This window comes from Durotheca rogersii (genome assembly GCF_024521655.1).
Source record: "Durotheca rogersii strain YMJ 92031201 chromosome Unknown GGS23scaffold_38, whole genome shotgun sequence".
Taxonomy (NCBI): domain Eukaryota; kingdom Fungi; phylum Ascomycota; class Sordariomycetes; order Xylariales; family Xylariaceae; genus Durotheca; species Durotheca rogersii.
In genome coordinates, this window is record NW_026251269.1 from 139,434 (window position 1) to 151,459 (window position 12,026).

The 12,026-nt window shown below is 58.4% G+C and overlaps 4 protein-coding genes across 4 annotated transcripts; 2 read left to right on the plus strand and 2 right to left on the minus strand.

The window, feature by feature from the left end:
• The first annotated feature begins 302 nt into the window (after nt 1–302).
• On the plus strand, nt 303–1,588 carry GGS23DRAFT_587502 (uncharacterized protein). Its single transcript, XM_051517487.1, has one exon. The coding sequence runs from the start codon at nt 569–571 to the stop codon at nt 1,145–1,147; it is 579 nt and encodes a 192-aa protein (XP_051367758.1). The 5' UTR covers nt 303–568; the 3' UTR covers nt 1,148–1,588.
• On the minus strand, nt 1,589–2,406 carry GGS23DRAFT_587503 (actin depolymerizing protein). The gene has a single exon (XM_051517488.1). It carries the CDS (start codon nt 2,079–2,081, stop codon nt 1,641–1,643), a length of 441 nt encoding a protein of 146 aa, XP_051367759.1. The 5' UTR covers nt 2,082–2,406; the 3' UTR covers nt 1,589–1,640.
• A 655-nt stretch (nt 2,407–3,061) lies between these two features.
• Nucleotides 3,062–6,258, minus strand: GGS23DRAFT_342775 (glycoside hydrolase family 78 protein). The gene is made up of 3 exons (XM_051513066.1): nt 5,012–6,258; nt 4,477–4,917; nt 3,062–4,404 (listed from the first exon to the last, which is right to left on the minus strand). The coding sequence occupies exons 1-3, from the start codon at nt 6,099–6,101 to the stop codon at nt 3,326–3,328; spliced, it is 2,610 nt and encodes an 869-aa protein (XP_051367760.1). The 5' UTR covers nt 6,102–6,258; the 3' UTR covers nt 3,062–3,325.
• Nucleotides 6,259–9,515: 3,257 nt separating this feature from the next.
• Nucleotides 9,516–11,597, plus strand: GGS23DRAFT_342673 (MFS transporter). The gene is made up of 6 exons (XM_051513065.1): nt 9,516–9,642; nt 9,706–10,107; nt 10,172–10,193; nt 10,246–10,631; nt 10,701–10,805; nt 10,867–11,597. Exons 1-6 carry the CDS (start codon nt 9,595–9,597, stop codon nt 11,341–11,343), a joined length of 1,440 nt encoding a protein of 479 aa, XP_051367761.1. The 5' UTR covers nt 9,516–9,594; the 3' UTR covers nt 11,344–11,597.
• Nucleotides 11,598–12,026: the final 429 nt, after the last annotated feature.

Consider the following 12,026-nt stretch of genomic DNA (forward strand, 5'->3'; position numbering starts at 1 on the left):
AGTGGCTAAAGACTTCTAACTTCAACGCCATGCTGTCGCATCTGCGGTGCAGGTAGGTTAGGTAATTTGTAGGACAGGTACCTCGGGCAGGGCAGGTACCTGGATGCGCAGGGCGGGTATACCGTCTCGATCGGTAGATGTACCCGCGATGCATGTGTGCGAACGTATGTACCTACCGTTCCCTGACCGAAGTACCTGGATACCTACACGTCTAGGGAGTCAGGTCGCGTCCCGACAGGCGATAGCATACCGACAGCACCTGGCTGCATCGCCGCATGGCTGCTTGCGCATCGCGATGGAGGGGCAGCCTCGACGAACCCCGCGACGCCCCCCTACGATACCCGCCGCCTGCGATGTCATCGTGACTAAGCCGCGCTTGGTGCCACGCACCTCCCGAAATGCATACTCCAACGTTGCTAATGCCTGCCTACATGCCTATATTAGGTGCCGTGCCTATAGCAACTCCATGCACCTGCATACACATGCAGACATGCAGGCAACATGCACGTAGACCAGATTATACCTGTACGGAGACGGGACGATCGCGATAGGGTAGAGGTACCTGCCTATGGCAGGCCTTGCGTCGATCTCGACCCTTCCCACCGCCCATCCACATCCCATGCAAGGCATCGGATCTCAGCTCTCCTCATCCGATCCGCACCCTACCCGCCAGCGCACCGCCCACCGTCACGGTTACACCTCTCGAACCTCGACGCGTCCAGCCGTCGCCGCCATGTCGCACCCCGTGCCGCCGTCGCAGCCTGTCCGCCTGACCAAAGCCGCCAGCATCGTGCCGTCGGGCGGCCAGACCGCGGGCATGGTGCGGTCCAACGCCATCGTCGACCAGTGTGACGGCATCTGCGCCACCCACATGCTGGCCCTGCCGCGCACCGCCTCTGCCGTCCACCACCACGGCCCCCAGGACACCGTCGTCTACGCCGTCAGGGGCCGCGGCAGCGTCGTCAGCGAAGGCGGCGCCCGCCGCCTCCACCTCGAGCCCGGCGACTTCGCCCTCATCCCCGCCTTCGCCGAGCACCAGGAGGTCAACGACAGCGACGAGGAGGTCGTTTGGGCCATCGTTCGTAGCGGCCGCGTCCCCGTCGTCGTCAACCTGACCGGCTGGAATGGCGAGCCCGTCGAGGGGTGACCTCTCTCTTCGGATCGTCCTGTTGCGTATGCGTATAGGTATATGGGTGTGTGTGTTGGTGTGTATATGTGTACGTAATACGTGTGTAGATATGGTAGGAACAGGGAGGAACAGGGACGGGAGAATAACCTCGGTTTTCTTCCGCACGTCTCCATTCGTATGGCTGGCGGAATGCACGCCGATGCACCCGTGCCGTAACACCCGAGCGATATCCCCCGATGTCGAAATGTTGAATGCCTCATTGGGCTTGTATGTATGTGTATGTGTGTATGTTTGTATATATACGGCACCCAAGAGATATTCATGATACCATCCGTCCGTCGCCCCTTGTACCCAACCGGTCGACTCCGTACGCTTCCGCACCTCTACTTCTAAATTCCTTTATCTCGTCTTCACACCATCTCATCCCACCACTCCTTACCCCCCCCTTCGTTCCCCCGCTCCCGCCCTTCCTCGTCCTGGTATTTCTTATCATTTCTCGATTTCTTGTCCGTCATCCCCGCCCGCCGTTGTAGTCGGCGCCGCCGGCCCGCCGCAGCCGCGCGACGATTTCCTTCTCGTCGAGGTCGGCGCGGTCGCGCGCGTCGATCGAGATGCTATGGTGCGCGAGCACGCGCTTGACGCTGCCGCTCTCGATCGAGACCCGCGCCTTGCGCATCACCTTGGTGCCCTCGCCGATCCAGATGACGAGCACGAACTTGACCCGCGTGCTCTCCGTGTCGTTGGCGTACTCCACCCGCGCGTACCCGTACTGCGCCTGCCCGTCGTCGAGCCGCCCCGCCAGCTCCGCGAGCCCGCCCGTCCCCGTCCCCGTCAGCGTCACCTTGTCACCCACCGCCCCGGCGTACGACAGCAGCAGCCAGTTCGTCGTGTCCTTGTCCGACCGCACCGCGTCGTACGCCGCCAGGATCTCGGGCGAGTCGACCCCGGACATCTTGTCGCGCGGTGTCTTAGGAGAGGTGGGTTGATGGATAGTTAGGTGGGTTTGGCCGGAAACGCCGAGAGAGAAGCAAGGTAGATGGAGAAGTAAGCAACCCTCTCCCGGGAGGGCTGTGTTGCGGTCGAGCACGGTCAGGGGGGAGGAGGAGGAGGAAGATGAGGACGAGGAGGAGGGGAAGCGTGGCTGGTTGGGTCGCTCGCGACTATAACGTGCGGGTAGGGTGTGGCTACCGCTTGGACGGGATTGGCTGCGGGAGCGAGGGTATCCTGCTCGCGAATGGCTTTGTCGGCTGTGGTCTTGTCGAGTTGTTGTTGGGCTTTGGGCGTTGAGAGGGAAGTTCCTCGGCCCCCATTCAGGGTCCCTTTTATCCCAAAGAAGAAGGCCATGGAGGTAACAGCTGTTGGCGGTCTGCTGCCACTTTCTGCCAGCTGTGGGGCCTCTTCCCCTATTTCTTCGCCAAGAGATCGCCGGCGCTCCCACTCATTTTAACCACAATAATTACCACATGTCCCCATTCCAATATCATTACGGAGACCCTCAATCCACCAGCCTCGTCGGCGGGCGATCGTGGAGCCTACTCGGGTATCCGGTTGCGAAGCCATGTCTATCTTCTATTTCAACCCCCAAGATCTTGGCGAGATCTTCGAAGCATTGCCTGCCTAACTCGTAGGTACCTGATTCTGACGTGACGGCGAGCCCGCCTTCTCCCATGGGTGCGGAACGACGGGTCCCTTGGATGCCGCACCCGGATATCTGTGGTGTATACGTCCCCCGTACGCGATGTTTATGTTTACGTGGTATGCGACGGTGCCGTGCTACCGCGGCTTTTGCGATGGGAGGCTGCCCGGAGCATCCATGTCGCCTAGACTGGACGACATATCCTCGATTTCCGAGCACCCTGGGCACAGCACTTGAAACACCCTGGATGAGTACACGTATTATCGTGATTACGATGGTCTGATCGGATATTAGGGAAGACTGAGATATCGTCTATTACGTGGACACTCTATCAGCTTGTCCTCCCTTCGTTATTCACGATCGTTCGTTTCCCCACGGGTTACCTCTCTTACTAGCAGTGTGAAAGGACTGAATGGTAATCTCTATGAACACGTGTAGCGATATATCTACACGTCATCACAGGCATCGTCACGCACGCTCATTAAACGTGAACCATTTAGATCGGCTATAATCCTACATCATTTTGTCCGTGTTTATTTTATTCACCCTTGCTCACTAACCTAGGCCTGAAACCCGGGCACAGAAAACTCGTGTGTCCCACTCCCAACAACACGCTGCGCCGTCCCGCCGCTTCCGGGCAGCGTCACGTCGGCCCTCGTATTCGGCGGCACCTCCAAGCGCAGGTGGAACCCGGCGTCGTTGACCTCCCACTCCGTTGAGATCCTGCCGTAGGGGCTCACGTAGCTCGCCTTCGCCCACGTGAAGTTGCCCCCGGGTATCACGTTCACCTTGACCGTCTTCCATCCTGGCTCGGCCGGCGCCAACCCCCCCACGACTCGATAGATCCAGTTCGCTACCGAGCCAACGGCGTAGTGGTTGAACGACGTCATCTCCCCGGGGTTGAGCGAGCCGTCCGGGAGGAGGCTGTCCCACCGCTCCCAGGTCGTAGTCGCGCCCATCTCGATCTGGTAGAGCCAGGAAGGAACCGTCGTCTGGAGGAGCATCTTGTAGAACGTGTCGGTCAGGTTGTGTTTAGTCAGGGCGAGCCCGAGCAGATGGGTTCCGGCGAATCCCGTTCCGACGAGGTGGTCGTTGTCAACGATGATTTTCTGCAGCCGACTCGCAGCTGCTTCGGCCTCGTCCTCTCCGTCGAATAAGTCGAAGTATAGGGGCAATGCCAACCCCGTCTGCGTCTCGTTAAAGACGGTACCGTCCGGGTTGACCCAGGCCTCTCGGAAGGCAGTTTTCAGCTCCGACGCCCACTCTTCGTATCGAACCCTGTCATCCTCGAAACCAAGCTCCGAGGCCATCTGGGCGACCAGCCCGGTCACGTAGACGAGATACGCATCGGCGACGTAGGACGAATTCGTTGTTGCCTGCCCCGCGTTGTCAGGAGGGGCAAGGGGATCGAGCCAGTCGCCAAACTGGAAATTGGAGCGGTTCCAGAGACCGGCCGCGTTCCTCGGAACCCCGTGATCCAGCCAGGCCTTTGCCCCAGTGTACTGCTCGCGCAGCGCGTCTAGGTCTCCGGAGGCGAGATACGTATTCCACGGATTTGCGACGACGGCGTCGCCCCAAATCGCCGTCGGCATCGCCGCCCCTGAAGACGGCACGGCTGGCACAACCACCGGAGGCGCGCCTAGAGTCCGAGTTAATGCAAGTGATCATGCACGAATCGCAACGGCGATGAGCCGAATGGCAGCACACTCACCATCTACCTGCTCGAATTGCACGTCCTTTAACCAGCCTCGCCAAAAGCCCGTGGCGTCGTACAAGAAGTTGGCAGTTGGCGCAAACGCATGGGCGTCGCCAGTCCATCCGAGTCTCTCATCTCTCTGCGGGCAGTCTGTCGGGATGCTCATGAAGTTGCCTTTCATGCTCCAGAGCACGTTGCTGTGCAGCTTGTTAATGAGTTCGTTCGAGGACTTGAAGGACCCCGTCGCCTCCATGTCCGAGTGAACGACGACAGCGGTGACCGAGCTCTCGTCTAGGAGAGTGTCGTCAGCAGGCCAGCCTTCTACCATGACGTATCTGAACCCGTGATAGGTGAAAGTCGGCTCCCAAACTTGGACACCCTTTCCGGAGAGCGTAAAATGGTCGGTCTGGGCCGCGTATCTTAAGGGGCGAGTCGCGACCTCTCCGTTTTCAAGCACTATGAATCAATTCATCAGTATGCGGCCTTCAGATATCGGTGCCGGACCACTGGGTGTGACTGCAAGACATGTGCTCAATCGGACGCTTCTTACCTTCGGTGTGTACCAACTTGATTGTACTCCCCTCCGGGCCCGCGACGCGCAGGCGGAGCCACCCTACCAAGTTTTGCCCGAAGTCTAGAATTGTCTTGCCAGTAGGGCTCGTGAGGATCTGTTGCAGTTTGATTTCCTCAATTCGGCTGATCGGGGGCCCATCTGGGGCCACCAATTGCCCGTGAGGGGCGTCTAGTGTCTTGACGCCGACCCATTGAGCTGTGTCTGGGGCTTGGAACCCTGGAGTCGACCACCCGGCTTGCTCCAGCCTAGAGTCGTAAACCTCGCCGTCGTAAAGCTCCGAAGTAATTATCGGCCCCGTGCCCGAGCTCCAGGTATCGTCCGTACGAATGATTTCTTTGGTCCCGTCCGGGGAGGTGATGACCAGCAGTGCTATGGCCCCCAGGGTGTCGCCCCAGAGATTGCGGGTGCCCCCTCCGTACCCGAGACGCCCGGAGTACCAGCCTTCGCCGACTTGGATCCCGATGGCGTTATCCCCTGCCCGAAGCAGGTCGGTGACATCGTACGTATCGTAAACATGCCGATACTTGTACGACTGCCAGCCGGGAGCGAGCACGGCGGTGCCGACCCTCCCGCCGTTGATATACGCCTCGTATACGCCGTAGGCGGTGATGTACAGCCTGGCCTTTTCGATGTCGCCGGCCGCGGAAAACCCCTTGCGGAAGAGCACTGGCTGGTGGGGGAGGTTCACCTCGGTCGGCTTATCCGCGGCTATCATCTGCGCGCCCGACCAGGCGTCTTCGGCCAAGAGCCCAGTTTCGACGGTCACGGCTTCGGACCAGGGGGTGTCGGGCAGGTCGCCTTCGCCGTAGGCTCTCACTCTGACCTGCGCCGACTCCGCCGACGCAAAGGACACGGTGGGCCACGGCACCAGGACGGAGTCGGAGGAGTTCGCGTGGAAGAGCTGCGGCTCGGCCTGTCCGTACCGGAATACTTCGACAGTATATCCGCTCTGCGTCCAGTTAGCGACATCGCCGTCGAATCGCCACGAGATCCGCGGTTCCGCCTCGCCGATGCCTAAGGCAATCCGATGGTGCTCGAAGGACACCTGGGAAATTTTCACCGCCATAGTGGTCTCGCCGCGTAGGCATGTGTCTTTGAGATATGCCTTGTCGAGGATGCTTCAGCCTAACCCTAGCTGAGGAGGAAACATTAAGCAGCCGTGAGCCTCTTGATGTTGGTGCCTTCCTTTCTCGGCTTTGGTAAGGTAGTGGCGGTCCATTTATATACCTCCTCGGGGTCTCTTCGAGTCCGGGCGAAGTAATTGCAGCCAGCTCGGCAACCGGCTTGGGAAGAAGTCGTGAGACGATCACATGAGGGGACTTCGGTCTCTCTTAGCCCGGGGCATAGCTCTTGCTTCAGTCGAGGAATCCGGAGAAAGGGATGTGGCCAAGTGAGGAGAGCGGCCGTTTAAATCGCTGTCGGGCCGTAAGTAGGCGATGCGACTCTATTCACGCCATCGAGACCACTTCAGCGGTGGGACTCCCCAGATTTCGATCATGTGATCTACCTGTGCTAGCAGGGTGGTGCGAGATTATCTCGCCGATTGCGCCGGCATTCGCTCTCTCATGTACCGGCCTGCGATCGGTCGACGAGCATGCGTTTACATCTAGACCCCCCCGGCCTGGGGTCCCCGCAAGAACCTGCATCGTGACCTGGTCCGAGTTGGCCAATGAGTGCGGGCGTCGGGACGCAAACTCGGATTGCTGGTGGAGGTGTCGGCTGCGTCGACGAGGAGAATATGATGCCGTTCTCGGCTACACGGTGTTATTAGTGGCGTGAGGAGTCATGATGGTAGGGGTCGTGGCGGTATTATTGCTAGACGCTGGGACGATCACTGAAGCTGTTGTTGCGCCTCCCGAAAGACGGGCAGCCGTTCGGTATTACGATACACCTAGGGACGCTTTTTGAAGGCGTATCCCATGACTATTGACACGGGGAGCAAGCTGTGTAAGTAAGCCCAGATCTCCAAGCAGAGAGGCGGCGTGGACGTCGACATTTTCCCGTCTCCCGACGCCGTTTCAGCATGCCTGTTAATTTCTTCCCCGCAATACGATACATCGTATATCAGCGGCAGACTTTGCGGGGGTAATGCTGCAATGCGACGGTAAAAACGACAACGGCGGATTTCCGGTACGGTAGGATATGGCTGCACCCATCACCTTCCTCATTGCACCCCCTAAACTTGTCGCGTGTATATATTACCCTTCCGTCATGTTCGGCCTTGATTCAGTTCCGCCATGCCGTACTCTCCTCTACAGATCAGGTGTAGAATATGACGGACTGACGAGCACCGATAGCCCCTGTCCGAACGACTGGGAGACTGCCTACCCCTGTTACTTCCCCGCGTGTGTGGCGACCGAGCCCGGATTTACCTGTTGCCGGCAGCTGAAGATGCGTACGATTCGACTCGCCTAGGCCGGTCTGCGTTCTGACGACAGGACACTTGATGCAACCGTCGTCGGATGGAAACGTAGGGGCGCGAGGTTCGAGGTACCGGACACCTCGAGCAAGCGGGCGAGTTGCCACATGGCCGGGTCACTCTGGGTCGATGCATCTGCGCGAATCTAGCTGTCGACTGAGGGGAGCGATCCTAGGTCTGCTTGGTGCAAGGTATATACAGCACAGCCCTAAGGGTGGTTATGAGACTTTCGAAATATGCAGCCTACGACGGGAAGGGATACATAGGTCTGTAGAGAGTCTCTGAGGAGTCAACCGGAAGGAAGGGGGGCAGGACTAGGTACGGTATCCATCATGCTGTGTGCTGCACAGTTATCTACGTACAGTCCCGAGTCTACACGGGCAGCTCGTCGGGTTTGGCGAGCCGACGACGGCGTAGCCGGGTTGCCTGGACACGGAGAAGCAACCTCTTGTGCCGCCGACTGAGTCTTCCATCGCGGGCCCTGGATGTGACATTTCGGTCTAGCGCGGGCCTCGCCGTGCCGCTCGCCTTCCCCGCGCGGATCTCCGCTCCCAACGTGACCGGTGCTGCATCTCGCGCATCCAGGAAACTGCTGGCTAGGTGGCTACGTTAGATCGATGGTAGGGGAGCGGCGTCCAAATGTATCGGGACACTGGCCTGGGGGCGGCTAACACTGCTCTTGGCCCTCGGAAGTGTCTAGGACAAATCGGCAACGGAATCATTCTGATATCGCAGAGAACCAGCCTGCTGGCGCCTAGATATTAGAATGTTGGCGAGCCTCTTACAGCATCATCGTGTCCACGCTACGAAAGCCTTTGATGACTTCTGGCGGGTATTCCCCCGCAGCTGCAGCTCTAGTGTCAGCGATAAGTTCCCGCTGAGAAAGAGACTGCTTCTTGGCTCGGGGTGGGGTTTAATCATTACGAACTGTCGGGGGAGATGGGGTGGGAGCCGCGATGCAGGAGATGATTCGAGGAGTTGGGATACAAGGGGAGAGCTGATATGGTATTTCTAGGCCTAGGCTTCGGATAGGGACAGTGTGCAAGGGGATCTGCGTTTATGGTATGGGATATGTAGTGCTCCTTCGGTTAGGAGTAGCTGTGTTGACATTCTTCGGCATCCCGATCCTCGCCGGCAGGGTAGATTATTCGAGGCCCGTCGTTGGCCGAAATCCACCAACCGTTATACATAAGGGTAGATTATCTGCCCCGGCTGAGGTTTTCGAAGCGAGTACGGTAAACCGATGATTAAAAGGAGGTGTTCTCAGCCATTAATTTGAGCTTCCTACAATTGACCGACACCTGTATTGTCAGTTCACTTGACGCTAACCACTCTTTCCTCGAAGTTGACATATACCGATACTCTTCTATCTGTCGTCAGGTTGAACAGAGAAGCAATTTAGTGCGATAACAACAACTGTAAAGAGTTTATGCAAAATGCTAATATTCGTTTCCTGCGACTTGCACGGCAGCTTGACTATCAGGTGAAGACTCTGTAAGTGGATGCGGCATATGGCCGGGATGATTATCCTACACCTGGTTGGTTCCTTGAACGTGGCGACGACGATCTGAGTGCGGTCGGGGGCGGAAACAATATATTGAAGGATCCATTGCCGCCCTGAGACAGAAACCAGAACGGCAGCCTAGAACATCTCGGTACAAGCTACCGCGTGGTCTTCACCACAGTCTGGAGAAATCTGCCTATGAAAAGCCGGTCACCAGGGATTTACCCCGCGTCGACGGGCGGGTGATGGAGTAGCATGCACACCTCCGGATGGGCTGGCTCCTCGGGTTACTCCCTACAGCCTAGCCGGTCGAGGGACGACGTTACAGTCTGTGGGGGGATCGGGGGGTTCGTATGGAGAGCCCCGGTGCCGCTGCGGAGAAGGGGGGCTCGGGACTTCGTCGACTGCTTCCACCATGCTGTGATACATGGAGAAAAGTGGTCGCGGCGTAACGTGGGATCGCCATCTGGGTTGTAGTATATGAGATAGAAGGAATGGATCCGCCTGGGCCTCGGGTCTCGTTCCTTTCTAACACGCAGCTCCATCCATCGCTCTACCTCTGTCCGTCAAGTTTTCCCGTCCATACGGTCTCAAGGGAGATCCTCGCCGGCGGATCGCGGCGCAATTCGACAGATCATGGAAAAGATACAGCCCTCAGAGCACCTCGAGGGGGGCCTCGAAGTGGTGATTTCATCTCCGTCTCCGTGCCAGGCCGCGAAGAAAGACTAACACGAGGCGGCAACGCAGGGAAAGCCGTCCGAGAGCGCCGGAGCGGAATTCGACTACGAGCGGAGCAAGCGCCTCAACCGACGGCTCGATGCCCGCATCATCCCGCTATGTTGCTGGCTGTACCTGCTCAACTTCCTCGACAGAGGCAACATCGGGAACGCGAGGGTGCTCAACAAGGAGACCGGCGACGACCTGCTCGCCAAGACGGGGATGACTTCCAACGGGTACGCGCTCACCGTCACCCTCTTCTCCGTCGCGTACGCCGTCTTCGAAGTGCCCTCAAATTGGATCATGAAGCATTACGTGCGCCCCTCCGTCTGGCTGGCCTTCCTGCTGGGCTGCTGGGGCGTCTTGACCCTTGGATTTGCCGGGGTCCAGAACTTTGCTACGGTGCTGGCGTTACGTCTGTTCATCGGTCTGGTATGTGTGACTGTCCTCAGCGATGACCATGTTAGAACAACGACATGACTAAATGTTCTTGTAGTTTGAAGCAGGCTTCTTTCCTGGTGAGTGCCGTCGAACGTACACGAAGGCGTGGTCCTCATTGACCGGTCTTAGGCATCGTGTATCTCATCACGATCTGGTACCGCCACAACGAGCGAGCGGTCAGGATTGCTTTGGTTGTCGCGTTCTGCAACCTTGCCGGTGCATTTGGGGGCGCTGTCGCCTACGGAATTGGGCACGCCAACCGTGCATCCGGGCTTGAGGGGTTCCGATGGCTGTTCATAGTGGAGGGCATCATCACTATCGCCAGCGTGATACCAACCCTCTTTATCCTGCCCGACTACCCGGCTCGGGCCAAGTTTCTCAGCGCCTCTGAGAAGAGTTTCGCAGAGGACCGGCTCAAGGAACGCGGAGGCGGGTATAACAGGGAACATGCCACGCGCAAAGAGCTTACGGAGACTTTCCTCAATCCCCGAATGCTTGCCCATTACTGTGCCTATGTGAGTTGCCAGCATATATCTTCTCGCGCTCAAGTCTAGTTAGTTCATTCATTGACCATGGGCGGATAGATTGCCAACGTGGTCACGCAAGGGTCATTCACCTTCTTCGCGCCAACCATCGTCACTGGCCTCGGCTACGAGTCGATCCATGCTCAGCTGTTGACCGTTCCTCCCGTATGCCGATTCACCAGGAAATCCTCGATCCGGTAGAGCAGCCGCTAACTTCCATGATCAGTGGGTGGTCGGCTTTGTAGTAGCCATCGCATTGTCCTACTCAGCCGACCACTTCAACGCGCGAGGTCTGCACATCACCGTGATCTCTATCGTCGGCGGCCTCGGGTGGCTGACGGCAGGCCTGCTGCCGCCGACCTCGTACGTGCAGCGTTACGGCTGCCTCTGCATGGCCGCGGCCGGCGCGTTCCCCGCCGCGCCGTCCATGACCAACTGGGTGACGTGCAACACGCCCAGCCTGCTCACGATCCCCTTCGCCATCGCCCTGCACAACTCCTGCGCCGGCATCGGCCAGATCATCGCCCAGTGGATCTGGAAGGCCGACGAGGTCACCCAGGGCTACCCCACGGGCAACTTCGTCTGCGCCGCCTGCAACTTCTTCGTCGCCATCGTGGCCCTTTGTCTTAGGCTCTGGTACGGCAGGATGAATAAGAAGGGCGAGCGCGATGCGCGCGGGGAGGAGAGAGTCTGGTCGTATTAAATGAAGATCGAAACCAAGGCGACGCTAGAACTAAGGGACTGGTTACTCTATGCTTTAAGGCTTTAGGGAGGGGAGAAAATAAAACACTTTGCCCTCGGCACGTCTCCACATAGCAAAGGGGAAACGACTAGGACCTAGGTATACCCGGCAGAAGCTCTTTGTATTTGGCGATAACCAGATTATAACGAGGGGAACCCGAAGGCACCTACCAGGAGCCGAAGCTATTAGGCATACCTATATTTCACTTACCTTCTGACCTTGGCGGCTCTCGCAGCTTCTGGGCCCGATCCATCAGATGACCCGAGGCGGAATCCTCTCCCCTGAATTACTGGAAAGAGGGAGACATAGGCAGACACCTAGATAAGTGTTATCGAGCAGGGCCCCGACCACCCGGTTCACCCCTTCATCTCTTTAACCGCGGTTCCCGCCCGCGACCCGGACGAAGGGGTGGGACGGAACTCGATCGCATCCTGGCGCCGGCGACCTGGTTCGTGGCTTTCGCATCGTATGAGGTCACGCCGGAACCAGGTACGGATCCCAGAGGCCCAATCCGGCAATCTGGAGAGGGATTGCCGTTCCCGTTTCGACCTCCACCGCGCGCCTGTGCTCTCCCCACCCTCTTCCCGTCTTCGAAATACTTACACCAATGGGTGCGGCGCCTTCGTTGGGGCTCGCTACACGAT

Coding starts and splice junctions, on each gene's coding strand:
- GGS23DRAFT_587502 (XM_051517487.1), top strand. CDS start 569: ATGGCAGGCCTTGCGTCGATCTCGACCCTTCCCACCGCCCATCCACAT.
- GGS23DRAFT_342673 (XM_051513065.1), top strand. CDS start 9,595: ATGGAAAAGATACAGCCCTCAGAGCACCTCGAGGGGGGCCTCGAAGTG. Junction 9,643..9,705: donor TCGAGGGGGGCCTCGAAGTG/GTGATTTCATCT, acceptor GCGGCAACGCAG/GGAAAGCCGTCCGAGAGCGC. Junction 10,632..10,700: donor TTGCCCATTACTGTGCCTAT/GTGAGTTGCCAG, acceptor ATGGGCGGATAG/ATTGCCAACGTGGTCACGCA.
- GGS23DRAFT_342775 (XM_051513066.1), bottom strand. CDS start 6,101: ATGGCGGTGAAAATTTCCCAGGTGTCCTTCGAGCACCATCGGATTGCC. Junction 4,918..5,011: donor CAAGTTGGTACACACCGAAG/GTAAGAAGCGTC, acceptor ATTGATTCATAG/TGCTTGAAAACGGAGAGGTC. Junction 4,405..4,476: donor GCAATTCGAGCAGGTAGATG/GTGAGTGTGCTG, acceptor CTCGGACTCTAG/GCGCGCCTCCGGTGGTTGTG.
- GGS23DRAFT_587503 (XM_051517488.1), bottom strand. CDS start 2,081: ATGTCCGGGGTCGACTCGCCCGAGATCCTGGCGGCGTACGACGCGGTG.